Source organism: Bufo gargarizans, chromosome 1, assembly GCF_014858855.1.
Source record: "Bufo gargarizans isolate SCDJY-AF-19 chromosome 1, ASM1485885v1, whole genome shotgun sequence".
NCBI classification, from domain to species: Eukaryota; Metazoa; Chordata; class Amphibia; order Anura; family Bufonidae; genus Bufo; species Bufo gargarizans.
Window position 1 is genome coordinate 731,658,243 of NC_058080.1, and position 22,612 is coordinate 731,680,854.

The 22,612-nt window shown below is 45.6% G+C and overlaps 1 protein-coding gene across 2 annotated transcripts in view; it reads left to right on the plus strand.

Annotated features, from left to right (window-relative positions):
• Positions 1 to 22,612, plus strand: part of RAI14 (retinoic acid induced 14) — a 150,248-nt gene that overhangs the window by 43,043 nt on the left and 84,593 nt on the right. For both annotated transcript variants that reach the window (XM_044276412.1, XM_044276413.1), the window contains exon 2: positions 3,195 to 3,274. In XM_044276412.1, the coding sequence (XP_044132347.1) occupies positions 3,239 to 3,274 (36 nt within the window). In that variant the 5' untranslated portion in view covers positions 3,195 to 3,238. The remainder of the gene's footprint in view (positions 1 to 3,194; positions 3,275 to 22,612) is intronic.

Here is a 22,612-nt window from a genome sequence, read left to right on the forward strand (position 1 = left end):
ACACCTTGGCCCTCTGCATGTGTACCACCCTCTTCCTTAGGATACTGTCTCACCCCTTTAGAAAATGGAGCAGTCTTACCCGGACCTCTCTTGCTCCTAGGAGCCACCACGGTAGGATGTAGATCCTGAAGGTATTCCTCTGTAGCCGTGTATTGCTCCACCACGGACACAAGCTCATCCACACTTTTTGGGTCGGTGTATCCAATGCAGCGTTGTATCTTCAGAGGCAGGGCCCGTATAAAATGGTCACAAACGACTTGCTCCACAATTTGAGCTGAAGTAAGTTCCTCTGGCTGCAAACATTTATTGGTGAGGTGGAAGAGATCATGCATTTGAGATCTAGCTGGCTTTTCATGATCATATACCCAGGCGTAGACCCTCTGTGCCCGGACTGCTAGGGTAACCCCCAGATGGGCTAGGATTTCAGCCTTCAGTTTGGCATACACCTTGGCATCTTGTACCCTCAGGTCAAAGTAAGCTTTTTGAGGTTCGCCTGTTAGGAAGGGTGCCAGCACATCCGCCCACTGGTCTCCCGGAAGCCTCTCTCTCTCTGCAATCCTTTCAAAGGTGCCCAGGAAGGCTTCTATATCATCCTCCTTCACCATCTTTCTCAGGGCCTCTGAACTAGGGATCGACCGATTATCGGTTTTACCCATATTATTGGCCTATATTCAGGATTTGGACCGTTATCGGTATCGGCATCTATTTTGCCGATATTCCGATAACGTATTGGGAACACAGATCGCGCTGCTGTCAGCGCTCTCCGTGTTCCCTCAGCAGCACAGGGGAGAAGGAAGCAGTGTCTCCCTCCCCCTGTGATGCCGCTGCCGCCAATGAGGAGACAGATGAGAAGAGAAGGGGAGGAGCTATGGCCACTGCGCCACCAATGATGTTAACTTACTCCTTCATTCAAATTGAACAGGAGGCGGGAGCTGCAGAATCACATAGCCGGCTCCCGACCTCTATGAGCGGTAGCTGCGATCTGCGGTAGTTAACCCCTCAGGTGCCGCGGATCGCAGCTACCGCTCATAGAGGTCGGGAGCCGGCTATGTGATTCTGCAGCCAGCTCCCGCCTCCTGTATATGAATAAATGAGAGATTTATGTTCATTGGTGGCGCAGTGCACCCCCCCAAGCCCCCCAGTATTAATCATTGGTGGCGCAGTGCGCCCCCCACCCCCATATTAAAAACATTGGTGGCGCAGTGCGCCCCCCCCCCACTCAAGCCCCCCCCAGTTTTAATCATTGGTGGCAGTGGCCACAGGGTCCCCTCCTTCTCCAATCGGAGCCCCAGCAGTGTAATCCTGGGGCTCCGATCAGTTACCATGGCAGCCAGAACGCTACTGAAGCCCTGGCTGCCATGATAAGCTCCATGCTGCTGTGTGCACAAAACACCAGGGACAGTGTGAGCTCCTATTCACCCTGATAGAGATCTATCAGGGTGAATAGGACAAGGGTTCTAGTCCCTAAGGGGGCTAAAAAACCACCAAAATATTAAGTATAAATGAAAAAGAAAGATTTACAAAAAAAAATTAAAAATACACATTAACAATAGAAATATTCATTTTCAGCAGATTTCTGTAGGATTTTTTTTTTTCAAAAATGACATTTCACTGAATATCGGTATAAATTATGGGCTATCGGCCTGAAAGGTCACAAATTATCGGTATCGGCCCTAAAAATATCGGTCGATCCCTACTCTGCACCAACTGCCGGGGTGTTATGTTTTCTTTTTGAACCGTGCATCCTGTACATGTGCTGCCTGTTTACGCTGACAATAAATGCCGGAAAGGGCCGCGCTTTGAAACCTTAAAGTCTGGACTTTAAGGTTTCAAAGCGCGGTCCTTTCCGGCATTTATTGTCAGCGTAAACAGGCAGCACATGTACAGGATGCACGGTTCAAAAAGAAAACATAACATAAAGAAACTCCTGCTCGTCCGAACACTAACTAGACAGTAACGTACCTGACTGTCCCAAATAACACAGAGTAACAGCGACCTGTACCTTCTGCTCACACAAAGCAACCACCCTCTTTGGCTCTCTCCTACATAATGCAGTCTGGCTCTTTTAAGTAGGCCTCAGCCCAGCTGCATTAATAAAGTGGCTGCAGAGTAAGTTGTTCCAGGGCTAGAAACAGAGCCCCTCACCATGTATAGGTGAGAAACCTAGGTGGAATATATACGCCATTTAACACTTTACCTGCTGCCACCTTACAAGGGAAAAACTGTAAAAGCTCCTCAGGACTTAAAGGGGCTGTTATATTATAGGTGTAACCTATCAGGATGAAATGATAAAACATTCCTTACCTTGCAGGGCCCCCTCCGATACAGCGTCGCCACACCGTTCTCATCCCCAGGCCTCAGCTATGATGTCATATTGTGGCTGCAGCGGTGACATCCCGTATACCACCCCAGTCACTGGCCTCATACGGCTTGAGACCACTGAGGTCACAGATTGGCTGCAGCGGTCACCGCCGCCTCCAAAACAATACACTACAGCTGCAGCCCGGGGAAGAGGACGGTGCGGTGGTGCTGTATCGGAGGGGGCTCAGCTTGACTATTTCTGAGAGCTTCATAGAGAGTTAAAAGGAGTTTTCCAGGAGTACAATGTTGACCTATCTTCAGGATAGTTAATTAATAGCTGATTGGTGGGTGTCCGACACCCGGCATCTCCACCTGTTCAGCTGTTTAAAAAGAGAGATTAATTTTGGGGTCTGGTTCTGGGTCTAATTTCTATTTATCTTATGGTGGGTAGCGCCGGTTTCTGATACAGAGCTCCGAATCCTCTGCTTAGACATAGAATTACATGATAACATTTTGGCAACCTGGCAGTCGCCACTAGGGGGAGCTTACTCCATACTGTGTATACATTAAATGATATCTGTATGCAGTAAGCTCTTGAGCTCCCCCTAGCGGTGGCTGCAGGCAGTCAGAATTAGCATTTCATTCTTTGAAGGAGTGAATAAGTGGCCAGTAATTATTGTGTTTATATGATTGCTGGAAATCTGTTACAGTGTAGCAGCGGTTAAGTGCATTTTCTCAAGTTATTGCCCCAGCGCAATAAAAGTCTTCCGTCTACAGCAGCCCGTATTCTGCAGACGCAGGCTCGGCCACTATGAGGGATGTCTCTGGCACTGTTGGTACTTTTGCCTTGCGTCTGTGGGTTTGCCTTAATTTTTTTGCATTTCATTTTGCAGATTTTAAAGGACAATAAAGCTTGGAATACTTGAATGGACTAAACATGAAGAGCTTAAAGGCAAAGTTTCGGAAAAGTGATGTAAGTGCCCAGACTTTATTGCATCTCTTGTCTATTAAAATATGCTCCAGTGTACTCATCTGGTCATGGAGGTCCATTGTTCTTTGTTATCAGCCAGTTCAGGCCGCGGTGTTGGGTTAAGGGACCAGGGTCAGCATTGTCACACACAGTCGGGTCCTACATGTGGAGCAGGTGACATTGATGTCTTTGTTCGGGGGTTGGGAGGTCAGATCTGTACAGCATCTTCAATGTCATTTCCTCTTTGATAAAATGAGACAATTATTTGCATGAAAAAGGGAAATGCTTGCATACTTATGTGGAAGCGCGCCATCACTTTTTGTTTACCATGAAAATATTTTCAGTGTAACTTATAGCGGTGGCTAGATTTAGAAAAATACTGTTGCTTTCTTCTAGAAACAGCACCATACCTGTTTACAGGCTGGGAGTGGTATTGCAGCTCAGCCCCATTCACTTCAGTGACTGCATCTCCTAGAGGGGAAAGGTGGAAGGGGACATGAGAGGAAATATTATGCCTCCTACCGCCTTCTGCCCCCTGCAGAGCCTGCAGCGACTCCAAGAGGTGATACAGGAACTTTTCTTCATGTTATTACCCTCTTACCAGTCACACCCTATTACTGTAATAACTCCCCTATGTCGCCTTCAGTGACCCCAGAGAGGAAATGCTGGAGCCTTTCTTCATGGCATCACCCCTCTTACCAATCACACCCTATTACTGTAATACCTCCGCCATGTAGCCTTCAGTGACCTCAGACAGGGAATGCTGGAGCCTTTCTTCATGGCATCACCCCTCTTACCAATCACACCCTATTACTGTAATTACTCCCCTATGTCACCTTCAGTGACCCCAGACAGGGAATGCTGGAGCCTTTCTTCATGGCATCACCCCTCTTACCAATCACACCCTATTACTGTAATACCTCCGCCATGTAGCCTTCAGTGACCTCAGAGACTGAGTGCAGGAACATTTCTTCATGGCATCACCCCTCTTACCAATCACACCCTATTACTGTAATACCTCCTCTATGTAGCCTTCAGTGACCCCAGACAGGGAATGCTGGAGCCTTTCTTCATGGCATCACCCCTCTTACCAATCACACCCTATTACTGTAATAACTCCCCTATGTTGCCTTCAGTGACCCCAGAGAGGAAATGCTGGAGCCTTTCTTCATGGCATCACCCCTCTTACCAATCACACCCTATTACTGTAATACCTCCTCCATGTAGCCTTCAGTGACCCCAGAGAGGAAATGCTGGAGCCTTTCTTCATGGCATCACCCCTCTTACCAATCACACCCTATTACTGTAATAACTCCCCTATGTTGCCTTCAGTGACCCCAGAGAGGAAATGCTGGAGCCTTTCTTCATGGCATCACCCCTCTTACCAATCACACCCTATTACTGTAATAACTCCCCTATGTTGCCTTCAGTGACCCCAGAGAGGAAATGCTGGAGCCTTTCTTCATGGCATCACCCCTCTTACCAATCACACCCTATTACTGTAATACCTCCTCCATGTAGCCTTCAGTGACCCCAGACAGGGAATGCTGGAGCCTTTCTTCATGGCATCACCCCTCTTACCAATCACACCCTATTACTGTAATACCTCCGCCATGTAGCCTTCAGTGACCTCAGAGACGGAGTGCAGGAACATTTCTTCATGGCATCACCCCTCTTACCAATCACACCCTATTACTGTAATACCTCCGCCATGTAGCCTTCAGTGACCTCAGAGACGGAGTGCAGGAACATTTCTTCATGGCATCACCCCTCTTCGCAATCACACCCTATTACTGTAATACCTCCGCCATGTAGCCTTCAGTGACCTCAGAGACGGAGTGCAGGAACATTTCTTCATGGCATCACCCCTCTTACCAATCACAGCCTGTTAGGCAACGTTCACACGGACCATATGTTTGGTCCACCTCCGATCGGCCTTTTTTGCAGGTCACACGCGGACCAATTCATTTCTATGGGGCCACAAAAAACATGGTAGCAAAAAAACTTCATCCGTTTGCTGTCCACATCCGTGCATCTGTGCCACATATTATTAAACATATCCTATTCTTGTCCATTTTGCGAACAAGAAGATTTCGGGTAATAACTTCATAAATTCATTTGTACTGTAAAAAAAACATTTCCCGAACCCGAGTTCGGGAAATGTTTTTTTACAGGAGTAGGACTGATGACATCCAACATACTTGATGCTTCTTTTCCCCAACGTTTTCCTTCATGAAACCCTAATAGCACATCCTCAGGATTTCCTCATACATGTAAGGCTACTTTCACACTAGCGTTGTTTAAATCCGGCGTTCAATTCCGACACCGGAAACGCCCCCCCGGTCCGGAAAAACGTGTGAAAACGGATTACATTTGAATCCTGATCAGGATTTTGATCATAATGAAAAAATACATTGGAAAAAACAGATCCGCCATTTATGGACTTTAACTTTTTTTCACATTTTTCGGGTTTAACATGCAAAAGCCGGATCCGGTTTGACTGAACACACGGCGCCGGATCCGGCGTTAATGCAAGTCAATGGGAAAAAGACCGGATCCGGCTTTCAGTCAAAGTGTTCAGGATTTTTGGCCGGAGGTAAAAATATAACATGCTACGGTTTTCTGAAAAGCCTGATCAGTCAAAAAGACTGAACTGAAGACATCCTGATGCATCCTGAACGGATTACTCTCCATTCAGAATGCATGGGGATAAAACTGATCAGTTCTTTTCCGGATTTGAGCCCCACGGACGGAACTCAGGGCCAGAAAAGAAAAACGCTAGTGTGAAAGTACCCTTAGATAGTTGGCCAATGTCGTCAGAATCGTTGGGTTTGGCCAAATTTCCTCTGCTATGTATGGCCACTTTAAAGGGGTTGTGAAAGGATGGGGGGGGTTTGGCAACCCCCCCACCCCCCCACTCCACACACACACTTGGCCGGACTCCCTCCAATCACTGGCCGCAGCAGAGACCGGATCCCCTTGGGAATCTGGTCACCTTCGTGGCCAGTAGTTGGCTGTGGCAATGTCAAATGTTGATATCAAGGGAGCCCAACAGCATCACAGGCCTGGAGAAGAAGGAGCGGGGAGCCAGCGCTGAGAAGTGGGGAGGTTTGCCAAAAACCCAGTCCATTCTTACCCAACCCACCCCTTTAAAGAGTTGAGAAGATGAGCAGCTGTATGTGTAATCACCTCCTGCTTCTGATCAGGTCACTTGACAGATCCTGCTGTCTGGATCCTTGTCTGTTTATCTGGGTGAATGTGATGCTATATGGGCAAAGGCAGAAGTGACATGTATGGCCTCTGCACGCCTTGTACTTTTATTTATAGGAGGCGTTGTACATCTCGGTCTCTGGGTCAGACTACATTACAACCATAGCTTTTTATGTGCGTTTTATGCAATATTAACCTTTAATGCAAAATTGCATGAAGGAGCCCATGACTGTAAAGCGCTGCGGGCATTTCTCCAATGTATAAGGTCTCTTTTTTCAGATAATATATGTATATGGGAGTGTAATGTGATGTTTTTATTTTATAATTCAGATTTTGTTTGTGTGAAACTTTTTGCAGCAGGGAAAGGGTTAAAACCACCAAAAGGGTGCTATATGGGGTTCGTTATGTAGTGTAAGAAGGTACAAGGAATCATTGTGGATGATAGGTACGTGTCACCGAGGTTCCTGGCCTCGGTAAAGTAAGAGCCGGTTTTTATGTGTCAGCAGCAGTTGCTGTTTGACACTTTAATACTTAGTATGGCTGTATAGCTGATCCGGGACAGCTCTTACTGGGAGTAGTCAAAGTGCTGGGTAGGTGACTACTCCCCATGTTCCAGGCCGGGTTTTGCCAGGCCTACAATCCAGCCAGCACTGCCGGGTGAGGAGGATTACCTCCGTCTGACAGTGGAGCTCAGGAGGTGTGTGTGCTGGGATCTGAGGCTTGTACCGTGCTGGAGGGTTAAGACCTGTCTGTAAGGGAAACGGGCCCCCTAAAAGCCTGCTATGGACTGCTGGAGGCAGAACTGCCAACAAGGTGATTTCTTGCTATGTGGACTTTCCATTGTGTGTGAACTAACACCAAGACTGCAAAGTGACGTTTTGTTTTTGCTTTATGTGTGAATAAAACTGAAGTTTGATTTAAGAACTGGTAATTTGCCGCCGTACTGCGTCCGCACACCCTGTCTAACAGAGCGAATCCCCACAGTAGCTATATGACGGTATGGCATGTGTCTCTTGATAACTAGGCAGATTTGTAATTTTGCAGTCTGGGAAAGCTATCTGACAACTACTCTTAGGCTGTATTCTTGTTAATTTTGGTTGTCATAGATATAAATGTACATAACAATTGCCAAATAGAATCGATAATGAGTACGGATGAGCGAACTTGAAATTTCAAAGTTTCGGGTTATTTAAGAATTCCGTAATGGATTCCGTTACCATGGACCATAAAAGCGTTCTATTGACAGCATGCACCATGAATCCTATAACAGGCATTCCGTATTGCATTCCATCATAATAGAAGTCTATAATACATTGTAACAAACTAGCACAGTTGTATCCAGCCTAGACAATGCTCTGTGAGCTAAACAGCCCGGACTCCAGACTGATACATTGTAACAAACTAGCACAGTTGTATCCAGTCTAGACAATGCTCTGTGAGCTAAACAGCCCGGACTCCAGACTGATACATTGTAACAAACTAGCAGAGTTGTATCCAGTCTAGACAATGCTCTGTGAGCTAAACAGCCCGGACTCCAGACTGATACACTGTAGCAAACCAGCAGAGAGACTTGTGCAGCTGCCAATCCAACCCTGAGGTCTTCTCCTGATACAGACAGACATACCCTCTAGCGAGTTGTCTAGGCTAAGTCCATTTGATCATCATCTGTGTGACCTTTATGTCAGAATAGGACGGAAATGCAATCAATACGAACCCTCAGCAGTGTGTATGCAGCATAAAATGCTGTCCCCGAGAAACAAAGGGTCATTATCTGAAGCCCTGGGGAATGTCAGTGGAATTCTGTGTCATGGCCGGGGCTGCTGGAGTCCTGGGTGTCCTGTAACGTTCTCTGCGCAAATGTGTTTTTCATCATCCTCATTGTGAATGAAAGGAAATATGGAAATAACAGATGTCGCCGAAAACCAGAAACATTTTTCTTTTATGTGTGTCTCTGGGATCTTCAACTTCTGTAAAGGCTGGAAACAAGGAGGGAGATACTAGATTCATCATGAGCCTGATGGCTCTGGCGTTTTCGCAGGGCTTCTAAATGGCGGCGCCCATAAGTAATATATAAGCCCTCGACAGTCAAAGTGGGAAGACATTGTATCAGAAAGGGATCCAGCACCGAGCAGAGTCACCAGGACTTCATCTGGGGCCTGTACAGTGAAAGATTCCGCTCTGGCCACCCCTGCCCACACTAAGGCCTAGTGCGCACGACCGGATGTATTTGCAGACCCATTGACTTGCATTGCATCCAAGTATAGGACAGGTTATATATTTTTGACATACGGATGTGGAAAGCATAACGTATGATCGATGGGCTTTCTGCATCCGTATGTCCATTCCGCAAACAGATAGACTATGTCCTATACTTGGCTGCAAAAGGCGGACCACGGACCCATTGAAGTCAATGGGTCTGCAAAAAAATGCGGACGGCACACTGATCATTTGTATTTTTCAGATCTGTGATATATGTTCATGTCCATAGGGCCTTATTACCAGCCCTCTATTGTGAAGCCCAGGACTCTTCATCCTTATAATGGTTGTCCTTTTTCTGTGCCTCTGATGGGCTCTTAGTGTCAAGGGCCCTACTCTTAAAGGATAACAGCACTGTGAGTAAGAGTAAAATACTAGAAAATGTAAAATTGGAGCAGGGGAGGCTATAAACTACAAGATCACCCCCTTCCTCAAATGAATCCTCACCCAAAAATGAATATCTGATTCCTAAGCCCAACCCAGACCCCAAAATTATAGGAGTTCTCAGAGGAGTAGAATATTGGATTGGTCATCAACATCTAAATGGTGGGGGTCCGACTCCTGGCTCCACCACTGATCAGGCTGCAGTGCTCCAGTGAGCTCTGTGGCCTCCTCACAGTCTACTGAGCACGGCGCCCTACATTGTATAGTGGCTGTGCTTGGTATTGCAGCCTAGGTCCATTCACTTGAGTGAGACTGAGCTGCACATAAGGCATACGATGTTACTGGCCTAAGAAGAGGCCGCAGTGCTCACCGGAGCATTACGGCCTCGTCAGCTGATTGGTGGGTGTCAAACAGCCACCAGTCGGATATGGATGGCCTATTCTGAGAATAGGTCATCAATATTCTACTCCAGGAAAACCCCTTTAATTTAGACCCCATACTCCACCCAACATGAGTATCTGACCTCAGACCAAACCCCAAAATTAATATTTATCCGCAGAATTTATCCTGACCCAAAACCAGACCCCATAATTAATTCAGACCCCAGAGTAGACCCCAAAATTAACTCAGACTTCAGACCAAACCACAACATTTATCCTGGCCCTAAACCAGACCCCAAAATTAGTGCAGACCCCAGACCACACCCAAAAACTAATGTAGACCAGACCCTAAAATGAATGGGGTTTTCCAGTTATGAACAGTCGTCAGCTCTCCACAGGCTCGGCGATAAATATATGATCACAGGGGTCTGACCTCTAGGACCCCCACCGATCACAAAAATGGGGGTCTCTGAGCCTGTTGTGTGAATGGAGCATTGTTGCATATTCGTGATGTCTGATCCTTTTACCTCTACGGGACCACCGGGGGCTGTCCTCTAGAATCCCATAGACAGTGGAAGGGGCGGTGGTCCCATATGTGCACTACCACTCCATTCACACCAAAAACTAAGGGACCCCCGTTCTCCTGATTGTGGGGGGCCCAGCAGTCGGACTCCCAGAAGTCATACATTTACCTATCCTATGTACAGGGAGTGCAGAATTATTAGGCAAGTTGTATTTTTGAGGATTAATTTTATTATTGAACAACAACCATGTTCTCAATGAACCCAAAAAACTCATTAATATCAAAGCTGAATATTTTTGGAAGTAGTTTTTAGTTTGTTTTTAGTTTTAGCTATTTTAGGGGGATATCTGTGTGTGCAGGTGACTATTACTGTGCATAATTATTAGGCAACTTAACAAAAAACAAATATATACCCATTTCAATTATTTATTTTTAGCAGTGAAACCAATATAACATCTCAACATTCACAAATATACATTTCTGACATTCAAAAACAAAACTAAAACAAATCAGTGACCAATGTAGCCACCTTTCTTTGCAAGGACACTCAAAAGCCTGCCATCCATGGATTCTGTCAGTGTTTTGATCTGTTCACCATCAACATTGCGTGCAGCAGCAACCACAGCCTCCCAGACACTGTTCAGAGAGGTGTACTGTTTTCCCTCCTTGTAAATCTCACATTTGATGATGGACCACAGGTTCTCAATGGGGTTCAGATCAGGTGAACAAGGAGGCCATGTCATTAGATTTTCTTCTTTTATACCCTTTCTTGCCAGCCACGCTGTGGAGTACTTGGACGCGTGTGATGGAGCATTGTCCTGCATGAAAATCATGTTTTTCTTGAAGGATGCAGACTTCTTCCTGTACCACTGCTTGAAGAAGGTGTCTTCCAGAAACTGGCAGTAGGACTGGGAGTTGAGCTTGACTCCATCCTCAACCCGAAAAGGCCCCACAAGCTCATCTTTGATGATACCAGCCCAAACCAGTACTCCACCTCCACCTTGCTGGCGTCTGAGTCGGACTGGAGCTCTCTGCCCTTTTCTAATCCAGCCACGGGCCCATCCATCTGGCCCATCAAGACTCACTGTCATTTCATCAGTCCATAAAACCTTAGAAAAATCAGTCTTGAGATATTTCTTGGCCCAGTCTTGACGTTTCAGCTTGTGTGTCTTGTTCAGTGGTGGTCGTCTTTCAGCCTTTCTTACCTTGGCCATGTCTCTGAGTATTGCACACCTTGTGCTTTTGGGCACTCCAGTGATGTTGCAGCTCTGAAATATGGCCAAACTGGTGGCAAGTGGCATCTTGGCAGCTGCACGCTTGACTTTTCTCAGTTCATGGGCAATTATTTTGCGCCTTGGTTTTTCCACACGCTTCTTGCGACCCTGTTGACTATTTTGAATGAAACGCTTGATTGTTTGATGATCACGCTTCAGAAGCTTTGCAATTTTAAGAGTGCTGCATCCCTCTGCAAGATATCTCACTATTTTTGACTTTTCTGAGCCTGTCAAGTCCTTCTTTTGACCCATTTTGCCAAAGGAAAGGAAGTTGCCTAATAATTATGCACACCTGATATAGGGTGTTGATGTCATTAGACCACACCCCTTCTCATTACAGAGATGCACATCACCTAATATGCTTAATTGGTAGTAGGCTTTCGAGCCTATACAGCTTGGAGTAAGACAACATGCATAAAGAGGATGATGTGGTCAAAATACTCATTTGCCTAATAATTCTGCACTCCCTGTATAGTGATAAAATTAACTTATGGACCAGCCAAGCCCCCAAAATTAATCCAGACCCTTAAACTAATGTATTCCCCAGACCCCTAAATGAATCCCAGACCCTAGACATTCAAGTGATTGGGACAGAGCTGTCGTACTGTACACCAGAAGCGAGGCCTGCTATTGTGCGTGCCATGACACCTTCTTACTGCTGGGGGTCCTGCAGCGCCAAACCCCACTATACTAAAAAACCCCTTTACTTGGGCATTTAAAATTAGATTGCCCCCCCATTGTGCAGGGTCTCCTCACCAGCAGAGAGCTAACACCGTGGTAAGGGGATCCCTGGCTCTTCAGGCCTAGACAATGAAAATCTGAACAAATTTGCATGAGGCTTGAATTTTAGGCAGAGTTACTGCATCTGGGCAACAGCCTGTGCAAAACGAGATTTCGGTCTTAGCAGCTGTCTAGTCCCTATCGCTGTCTGAACTATGGAACATATTTCCCATTGAAAACTGGACGGAAAGCTGCTTTCAAATGTTTTAGAAGCGTATTTCAGTTTTACGTTGCAAAAGAACGCAGCGCATTTTGCCAGACCTTGAGTTTTTTTAGCTGATTTTGATGCTGATTGTAGGATTTTCAGCGCGGTTTCTGCTCGAAAGAAGGAAAGGCGCATTTTTTTTTCTCCAGCTTACTGATAAAATCAGCGCTGTTTAAAAAAATTGTGCTGACTCCCTTTGAATTCAGTGGTAGGGCCAGGGGCGTTTTTGACACTGATTGGGGGCAAAAAAAAAAGCATCAAAATCAGCTGCAAAAAATTTGCGTGAGAACATACGAGTTCTACAAAATAGGTGCAGCACGGGAGAAGACCTGCAGATGGAAATGAGAGAGTGGATTAAAGGGACCCATCCCCTCTTCTAACATGTCTGTCTTAGTAACTACGTGCATTCCCCATGTAAGACTCCTAGATCCTCGATTTGTATGATTTTACGTTGTACTATTCCTCTATTATTCCTGCTAGAAGTTAGGAAAGAACTGCTAGCAGGCTGCAATGGGGGACCAGCTGGATGTTACCTGTTGGGGGTGACACACCTCTAACTGGTGCCACCCCTCTGGACCTTAATTGTGAACTGTTCGCAATTCATTCATAACTTCTAGGAGGAATAATAGAAGAATGGCACCACATAGCCTCATAAGAATACACGCTCCAGAGTTGTTATTACATAGTTATTAAAACTGACATGTCAGGAGAGGTGACGGGTGCTCTTTAAGCAGGATGACTGGGTCAGTAAATGGGAGTTTTCTTTTTTTTTTAGGACATATGGACAGGGGTTGTCCTAGTGGGACGGATTGATACTTTTCTTATACCGTGAGCCATAACAGACAGAAATTTGGCAGAAGAAGGCCCCAGTGCTAGAAGTCTATATACAGGGACACTTCTAGCTGTCCACCTCTCCTTGAGGGTATCTAGATCCTTAGAGATCCTACACATAAAACTAGTGAAATCTGAGGAACCGTTCAACTCTTCTAGGAACCTTTGTCCAGAATATGCAAATTCCGAGCGACGGAATTTCCTGCGCCCAGCTAAGAAAAATGCTTGGCAATGGCATGTGTGCAAATTCCTGCAGCGGCAACAAGGTCGTCAACGTATTGTTTTGCAGGAAATCCTGTTAATGTCTTAGTCCTGATCCACGAGGGGGGGGAGTGCGGTTGTCTTTAGAACGACAGGGCTCCCGTGGAAAGATGAATACCATCTTCAGGGGGTTAAATATTTTTATCGCGTTATCATATTTAACATCCTCTGCTATAAAATGTTGCACACAGTTTTTTTTGTAGCAGTAGAACGTGGCAGGTTTTAGGTATTTTTATGTCCGGGAATATTTCCAGCAGAAAAACCTCAAAAAATGTGGGATTTTATTAAATAACAATCTCAGAGCCCGAGCCTCGGGATGGAAGGAAACCTCAGTAGTGATCTAAGGGTCTTAAAGTGTCCGTGTACGAAAAGTCTCTGCCGAGCAGTCTAAGTGGTGTGATGAGCGTCATAGAAAAATGTGTCCCACCCATTTGATCGCACCCTCATAATGTCCCAAACCTAGTGCATTGAATCAAAAGTAGTGCATATGACCCCTTCGTCAGACCCCAACATGGATATAAACCCCAGACTGTTCTCAGGCCTAAGACCCTCAGTTACTTACCTCTGATTCCTCCAACATCCAGATGCCAGGGCCCAGAAGGAAGTTCTTGTCAGTCCCATCATCAGGAGTCAGGATGCAGAGTCCAGGATGTTTGCCTACTCTTGTAAGAGTCCGAGAGGTCACCTATTTATTTCTAAAGGTATACACATTAGTCTATCATCGGCTGACCCCCATATAACTGTGGGTTTGGCCAACACTCTACTGTGTGTGGGGAGCTCTCGACTCTCCCCCGACAGATTATGCGGAAGAAAGGATCGGGCAAAATAAATATGGAAGCGTAGGAGAAGGCTGGCTGCGGTTAGTCTGGATAACTTTTGTCTACATAGTGAGAGTGGCCATTTTGTTGAAAGGAATCTCCTAGTTACTAATAGTACAAAATAAATTTGGTTACCACCATGTGAAACTGTAATAGAATACAGAATACCAAATCTACCAAGATAAATCCCCCTCCCCACTCCTAAATAGCGCCACAGCAAGGTAGATTTGCTTTTCTATGTTCCTGGAAAAGCTGAGTCACCACCATCTCACACTGTAAGAGACTCTACAGAATACTGAATCTACTAAGATAAACGCCTCTCCTCATTCCTAAATACTTCAATAGCTAGGCATAGTTGCTTTTCATGGTCCTGGGAAAACTGGGTTACGACCATGTGGAACTGTATTAGTCTACAGAATACTAAATCTACCAAGATAAATCCCCCTCCTTACTCCTAAATAGTGCATAGCTAGGCAGATTTGCCTTTTGGGGTCTTGGGAAAACTGGGTTACCACCATGTGAAACTGTAATAGACTGCAGAATTCTGAATGTACAAAGATAAATCCCCCTCCCCTCTCCTAAATAGTGCCATAGCCACACCTTTCAGGACCCTGGGAAATCTGCTTTATTTGCACTATGTAAGGGTAAAGTTATCTGGACAGTGTGTACGGTTCCACAACACTTGTAATCCAGTTCTCCAGCGCTGATGAATGTTAAATTTAGCTAGACAGTGAGAAATCCCTCCTGGCTATATAGGCGAACTTGACATTTAGTCACCTGGGAAAGCTGGGTAGCACTTTCTGTACAGTCAGTGGCCTGGTACTGTCTAGCAGACACCCGTTGCACTGTTTTAAATTCCACGACGTTTTCTTCTCCACTCGCACCCAAAGCCAAATCTGCTGGCTTCTTGTTAGCAGTGCATTGTGGGAGCTCATGTGAGAGTCACAAGTCCCGCTGTCAGGTCACATGACTGTCTACAATGTAAACAGCTGTCTGTTTCCCAGGGCAACCAGCCACATTTCTGAAGAAGCTTTTTATGTGAATGGAGGAGATGAGAGGAAGTAGTTTATAAGCTATCCGCTGTTATACGCATTTAGCCATTACGCTGTTTTCACTTATTTCATTTCCTATGACTGATTTTTCATAGCTCGAGGTCATCCTCCCAGTGAGCGCCATGACGCGTTAGCATCTCGTTAAACAGGTGCGAACAAGCCGGGCAAATGGCAGCTAATATAACGCCTTATCCTTCTGCCTGTAGATTATAACTGGCATGTAATCTCCCCCAGTCTTGGTATAATTGGATGCGTGTGACTCAGCTTTGGTCTATGACGGACACTCGTGTTGTGGACTGCAGCCAGCTGTGCATGTCCTACGTCGTAGAAAGCCTCCTCAGATTAAGGCCGCTTTCGGACGAGCGTATTTGTAATGCGTATATAGTCCGGATTTAATGTAACGGAATCCGCTGCTTATGTTTATGAATGGAGCTATTCACATGGGCGATTAATTTCCGTCAGTATTTGAAATACACAGCATGTCCGAGTTTTTGGCGGATTACGAACACTACAGTCTGTGCATAAATAATGAAGGAAGGAAGAAATACGCATGTAAATCCTGATGAAATCCTGAAGCAATCCTGAGGACAATACTGATAGTATATCATCAGGATCCTGAGCCAGAATACTGACGGATTTCAATACGCTCGTCTGAAAGCGGCCTATCAGTGCATGGTTCCTCAGTGGCTCCTGCCTGGGAAAACAGCTTTTCATGGACTACATTGGTAACCAGGAGTCTTCGAGCTTAGAGTAACCCTTTAATTGGGCCCTCAGCTTAAGGGCTTGTTCACACAACCGTGCTGTGTTTTGCGGATCAGCAAAACACGGATGCCGCCTGTGTGCCTTTCCGCAATTTGCGGAACAGGCGGCCCATTATAGAAATGCCTATTCTTGTCCGCAAAACGGACAAGAACAGGACATGTTTGTTTTTTCATTTTTGCGGGGTCACGGAACCGAGCAACGGATGCAGACAGCACACGGAGTGCTGTCCGCATCTTTTGCAGCCCCATTGAAGTGAATGGGTCCGCACCCGAAAAAAAAATGCATCTCGGATGCGGAACAAAACCACGGTCGTGTGAATGAGCCCTAAAGTTGGGGAGATTAGTTTGATCTGATATGGCAAATAAATGAACAGCCATTTGAAGTCAGGCCTCCGTGTGACGTGAAGTTGTGATCTCCCTAGTAGTCACAACACTGCCCACCTCCCCACTGTTGTTCCCCACTTCACTGGTTATCAGAGCAGATCCCACCACCCCTGTGGACACTGCAGCCCCCTCACAACTACAATAAAATAAGATTCATCTGACTCCCCCAGTAGTCACAGTATCCCCCCAGTAGTCACAGTATCCCCCCAGTAGTCACAGTATCCCCCCAGTAGTAACAATATCTCTCCAGTAGTCACAGTATCCCCCCAGTAGTCACAATATCTCTCCAGTAGTCACAGTATTCCTCCAATAGTCACAGTATCCCCCCTCCCCCAGTAGTCACAGTATCCCCCCAGTAGTCACAGTATCCCCCCATTAGTCACAGTATCCCCCCATTAGTCACAGTATCCCTCCAGTAGTCATAGTATCCCTCAGTTGTCACAGTATCCCTCCAGTAGTCACAGTATCCCCCCAGTAGTCACAGTATCTCCCCAGTAGTCATAGTATCCCTCACTTGTCACAGTATCCCTCCAGTAGTCACAGTATCCCCCCAGTAGTCACAGTATCCCTCCAGTTGTCACAGTATTCCCCAGTAGTCACAGTATCCCTCCAGTCGTCACAGTATCCCTCCAGTCGTCACAGTATCCCTCCAGTAGTCACAGTATCCCTCCATTAGTCACAGTAGCCCCCCAGTAGTCACAGTATCCCTCCAGTAGTCACAGTATCCCCCCAGTAGTCACAGTATCCCTCCAGTTGTCACAGTATCCCTCCAGTAGTCACAGTATCCCCCGTTGTCACAGTATCCCCCCAGTTGTCACAGTATCCCCCCGTAGTCACAGTATCCCTCCAGTAGTCACAGTATCCCCCAGTAGTCACAGTATCCCTCTAGTAGTCACAGTATCCCTCTAGTAGTCACAGTATCCCTCCAGTAGTCACAGTATCCCTCCAGTAGTCACAGTATCCCTCCAGTAGTCACAGTATCCCTCTAGTAGTCACAGTATCCCTCTAGTAGTCACAGTATCCCCCCAGTAGTCACAGTATCCCTCCAGTTGTCACAGTATTCCCCAGTAGTCACAGTATCCCTCCAGTCGTCACAGTATCCCTCCAGTCGTCACAGTATCCCTCCAGTCGTCACAGTATCCCTCCAGTAGTCACAGTATCCCTCCAGTAGTCACAGTATCCCCCCAGTAGTCACAGTATCCCCCCAGTAGTCACAGTATCCCCCCAGTAGTCACAGTATCCCCCCAGTTGTCACAGTATCCCCCCAGTTGTCACAGTATCCCCCCAGTTGTCACAGTATCCCCCAGTAGTCACAGTATCCCTCTAGTAGTCACAGTATCCCTCTAGTAGTCACAGTATCCCTCTAGTAGTCACAGTATCCCTCCAGTAGTCACAGTATCCCTCCAGTAGTCACAGTATCCCTCCAGTAGTCACAGTATCCCTCCAGTAGTCACAGTATCCCCCCATCCAGTGCTATACATGTATGTTATATCCTGTATATCCAACGCTGTACATGTATGTTATATCCTGTATATCCAACGCTATACATGTATGTTATATCCTGTGTATCCAATGCTGTACATGTATATTATATCCTGTGTATCCAACGCTGTACATGTATGTTATATCCTGTATATGCAGCTAGAACAACACATAGTGCAACAGCATTTTACAAACCAAATAAAGTACAAAGACATATTACATTGCAAATGCTACGCTAATAAATTAGAGATGCTTGGCAAATACATGTTGTACAAAAATATTTGAGCCCGTCTGCCGCACGAAAGGCGATCTCTATAAGACGGGAACCTAACACTAAGTTCACCTGTTATGTGCCATGACAGCGACCATGAAGTTCAGGAGGTGTAGGCCCACCCTTTTGGTTTATATCTCTGTGGTGCCAAAATGGCCTCCATTGTATCCTGTTATATGCAGCGCTATACATGTATGGTATGTTGTATCCTGTATATCCAGCGCTGTACATGTATGTTATATCCTGTATATCCAGCGCTGTACATGTGTTATATAGTATATATTCCATGTATTCAGCTCTATACATATGTTATATAGTATGTATCCTATATATCCAGCGCTATACATGTATGTTATATCCTGTATATATCTGGCACTATACATGTATGTTATATAATATATATCCCGTATATACAGTGTTATACCTGTATGTTATATAGTATACTATAAATCCAGCTCCATACATGTACAGTATGTTATATAGTGTATATCCCGCGCCATACATGTACAGTATGTTATATAGTATTTATCCCGTATATCCCACGCCATACATGTACAGTATGTTATAGTATATATCCCGTATATCCAGTGCGGCCGCTGCATTGACCCTTCTAGAAATCAATCACGTTTTTGCCAGAGGCCTGATGTCTGCCCCCAGAACAGACAGGAAATCACCATTTCTCTGACCTCCTCTCCGCAGAGAGTCAGGACGTCAGGGAAAGACTACTGCATATCAGTCTCAGCTGACAGCAAGGAGGGGGTTAAGAATTATGTCAGTCCAGAACCCATTTATTCCAATGGTATTCTCTTACAATTTCCAGGTATATCCGGGATGCAGCGAGCAGAGGAGAGTCCATTTATTCCTTTGCATAGTTTAGATAATGTTCACAAAAGCTGCGCCTGTCTCTTTAAATGTATTGCCCAATTGTGCTTATGATACAACCGCTATCCTGCTCTGGTTGTGCCGATGTCTCTTAGTCATGTCTCAAATATAGGAAACCCAGATGACTAACAATATGACTGCGGCTGCCGATCCTACGGTAAGGGCCACCCAACTTTGCCAGACCCCTGAACGGCACATCTGCCTAGTTGCGTACAGACATTTGAGGTGGGATGAACCAGTCGCCAGTAAGCTGGGGGAGAGGTATGGTGGGAGCTGTAACCTCTCGTCTCTGGCCATTACAGAGTTAAATGGAGATGGTCAGCAAGAAGCACGGACCTGGCGCTGTTCGCTCATAGTATTGCGGTTTTTATTAAACGGTGTGTTGGGCCTGAGCGAACACGACTGACTCTAGAACTTCGGATCCTGCTCTGCAAAAAAAGTCTAAAGCTATAAAAGAACACAAACTCAGATGTAGCAGAGCCAGATTTGTTAGATTCTCAAGCGGAGCAAGGCATAGTCAAATGGAGGGATGACTGCACAGGATGCGGGTTACGTATGGTTTTTACGCATGGATTTTTGTGCAGAAAAAATGCAGCGTGATCCAGTACCAGCAGAGTGTACGAGATAAGACAAATTCCATACGCACTTTGGAGTGGAAGTTTTTTTTATTTTGTGCGTATTTCAACTTTTTCAATGGGAGGTTGAGATCTGAGGAAAATCCGCCTCAAATTCACTCCAAAAACTGCATAAAAACCACGTAAAAATGCGATAAATGGTGCAGGTTTGTGTGTGTTTTTTGTGCGGTTTTGGTGCAGATTTTGCGGATTTTCTGCAAGCAAATCTGCCCCATGTGCAGGCACCCTTAGGCCCCTTTCACACGGGCGTCATTTCCGCGCACCTCAGGCGGAAATGGCTGCCGAATGTGCAAGAACGGAAAAATAACCGAGATTTGAACTCTCCCCAACAGAGTCGAGCTTGTTGGGTGCAACTGTGCTCAGCTTGTCAGCCTGAGTATGTCAGGTGTAGGAGAGCTGTGTTTGCCATCTGCTCCATCTCGTGATCAAATAGTGGTTCATCCTTAGTGGTTTTTAATGGACACTGGTCGAGGCCAGGACCTTAGACCTATACTCAGGATAGGTCATCAGTATCTGATCTTCGGGGTCCAACACCCAGGACCCCCCGCCGATCAGCTGTTTGAGTAGACACTGGCGCTCCTTCTTTCTGCTTTTCCTAGGCCACTGATGACACGTTGTTCATCGGTCACGTGGCCTAGGCGCTGTGATACCAAACACAGCCACTATACAATGTACGGCGCTGTGCTTGGTGAGCACGGAGAAGGCCTCGGCACTTACAGGAACACCGGTGCCTTCTCAAACCGGTGATCGGCGGGGGTCCTGTGTGTCCCGGACCCCCACCGATCAGATATTGATGACCTATCTAGAAGATAGACCCTTTTAAAGATCAACCTAGGCGAGAGCCAAATGACACATTTAACTCTGCTACATCAGTAGGACTGGTATTCCTGAGTATCCGCTCTGAATATTGTTTTATGCATCTCTAATGACTCATTGTAGCAAACACACATACACCGCGCGTTCCAGAGCCGGCTCAGACATAACTCAGAAATAGCCTTAAATAGTAACACCAGACGTTACTCAATAGTTTTATTTTAGTCGGAATGTATCGCTATGTCGAAACGCTTTGTAGCATTTTTTCACATCATGTTATTTTTCTACTACAGCTCGCATTCACATAAATTGCGCTCTCTCCGGTATAACAGGAGTTTGATCCAGGCCCAAGATCCTGCAAATCTTACCGTGGATCCTAATAACTCCAGTTTTTATGTTGAAAAAATGTTGACAACTCAATTTTTCTTAAAATTATTATTTTTTTTTTTTAAGAATTTTCGGCAGTTTTCCTTTTTGATTTCGGCAGTACCATAACACTGAAAAACAAAATACAAAATCCTTTTATCCGTTTAAAGTCGTCAGCACAGAAAGATAAAACTCCTATGTAGATAGGGATCCCATTGTCAGTTTACTGCTGCTGTGAGGAGAAGATGTTATCTGTTAGTAGGGACGAGCGAATCGACTTCGGATGAAACATCCAAAGTCGATTTGCATAAAACTTCGTTCTAATACTGTACAGAGCAGGAGCTACGTACAGTACTAGAATGTATTGGGTCCAATGAGCCGAAGTTATTGCTTTGCGAAGTCTCGCGAGACTTTACGCAGTAACTTCATAAATGAATTTGTACAAATTCAGGATTTTTTTTTTTACAGTACAAATTAATTTATGAGCCAATGAGATAGCTTCGGCTCATCGGATCCAATACATTCTAATACTGTACGGAGCTCCTGCTCTGTACAGTATTAGAACAAAGTTTTATGCGGATGTTTCCTCCGAAGTCGATTCGCTCATCCCTATCTGTTAGTATAATAGTAGATGGTAGAATCAGGATGACAGCTCTATTTTTCTCTTGATATGCCTAGATAAAGATGCTTAGAACGTATCAGTGTAATGTGTGATGCCCTAATGGAGTCTCTCATCCCCTTCCTTCTCTGGCCGCAGTGAATGGTCGGACTGAGAGTAAAGGGGTTGTCCCTTTGCAATGAGCAGGACATTTTATTTGCCATATACTTGCAATAATATTGTACTTTTTTATGTACATCCCATTTGCTGGATGCTGTACTTCCTCTCTGGTAGCGCCCCCTACTGTTTTTATCCTTTTGGTCCGCCTTCTCCTGCATTCAGAGCTGACATGCTCATATATATATATATAGCATTACATACCATGTGTATTACTTCAGCTATATATGATGGATTATAGAGGAGTGGAAGGGGATAACAAGAGTTAATTGCACTGAGATGCAGGTGTGTGATTCTGATATGAGCTGCTGCCCCTCCAAAAAAATGCCCCCTGCTGAGGGAAGAGCGAGCATCGGACGTCACTGGGCTCGGCGCATGCCCAGTGACGAAGATGAAGCTGCCGCCCTCAGTCTCCTGATGATCGCACAGGCGCAGCCCTCAGTGGGTACTGCGCCTGTGCGAGACTTCGTTCGGCGTGAGGGAGGGGGAGGAGAGGCTGTGGCAGGCTGGAGGCGGCAGTTAGGAAGTAAAAGGAAGGCGGGCTGGGCACTGAAAGAGGGGCGGGACTGGGCTCTCTCAGAAGAAAAAAACGCCCCTCTGGGCACCTTCAGGACGCATTTCCTCATTGATCAAACTCGTTTTTTGAACTAACTGCTGGACGGATTTCAAGATAGAACAGCACAGCCTAATCCAGGTAAGCTGTGCTGCATGGCTGGTTTTAAATCGTTTTTTGCCTTAGGGGAGGTGACAGAATCCCTTTAAGCCATTACCAAAAATTAAACAAATATGGATAAAAAAACTGAGAAAACAATATGAAGTAAATTGTGAAAAAAAGAAAGAAAATGATCCGTATTATGCAGCTGTATTTTTATACACAAGTGTGAAACAGCCCTTAGGATAATTGCCTTCTCATGTAGCTCCTGCAGGAGAAACCCAGTATACACGCAGTGGAAGTAGAGCTTCATGTCTGTCACTATTGATGGAGGTATCTGGGAAAG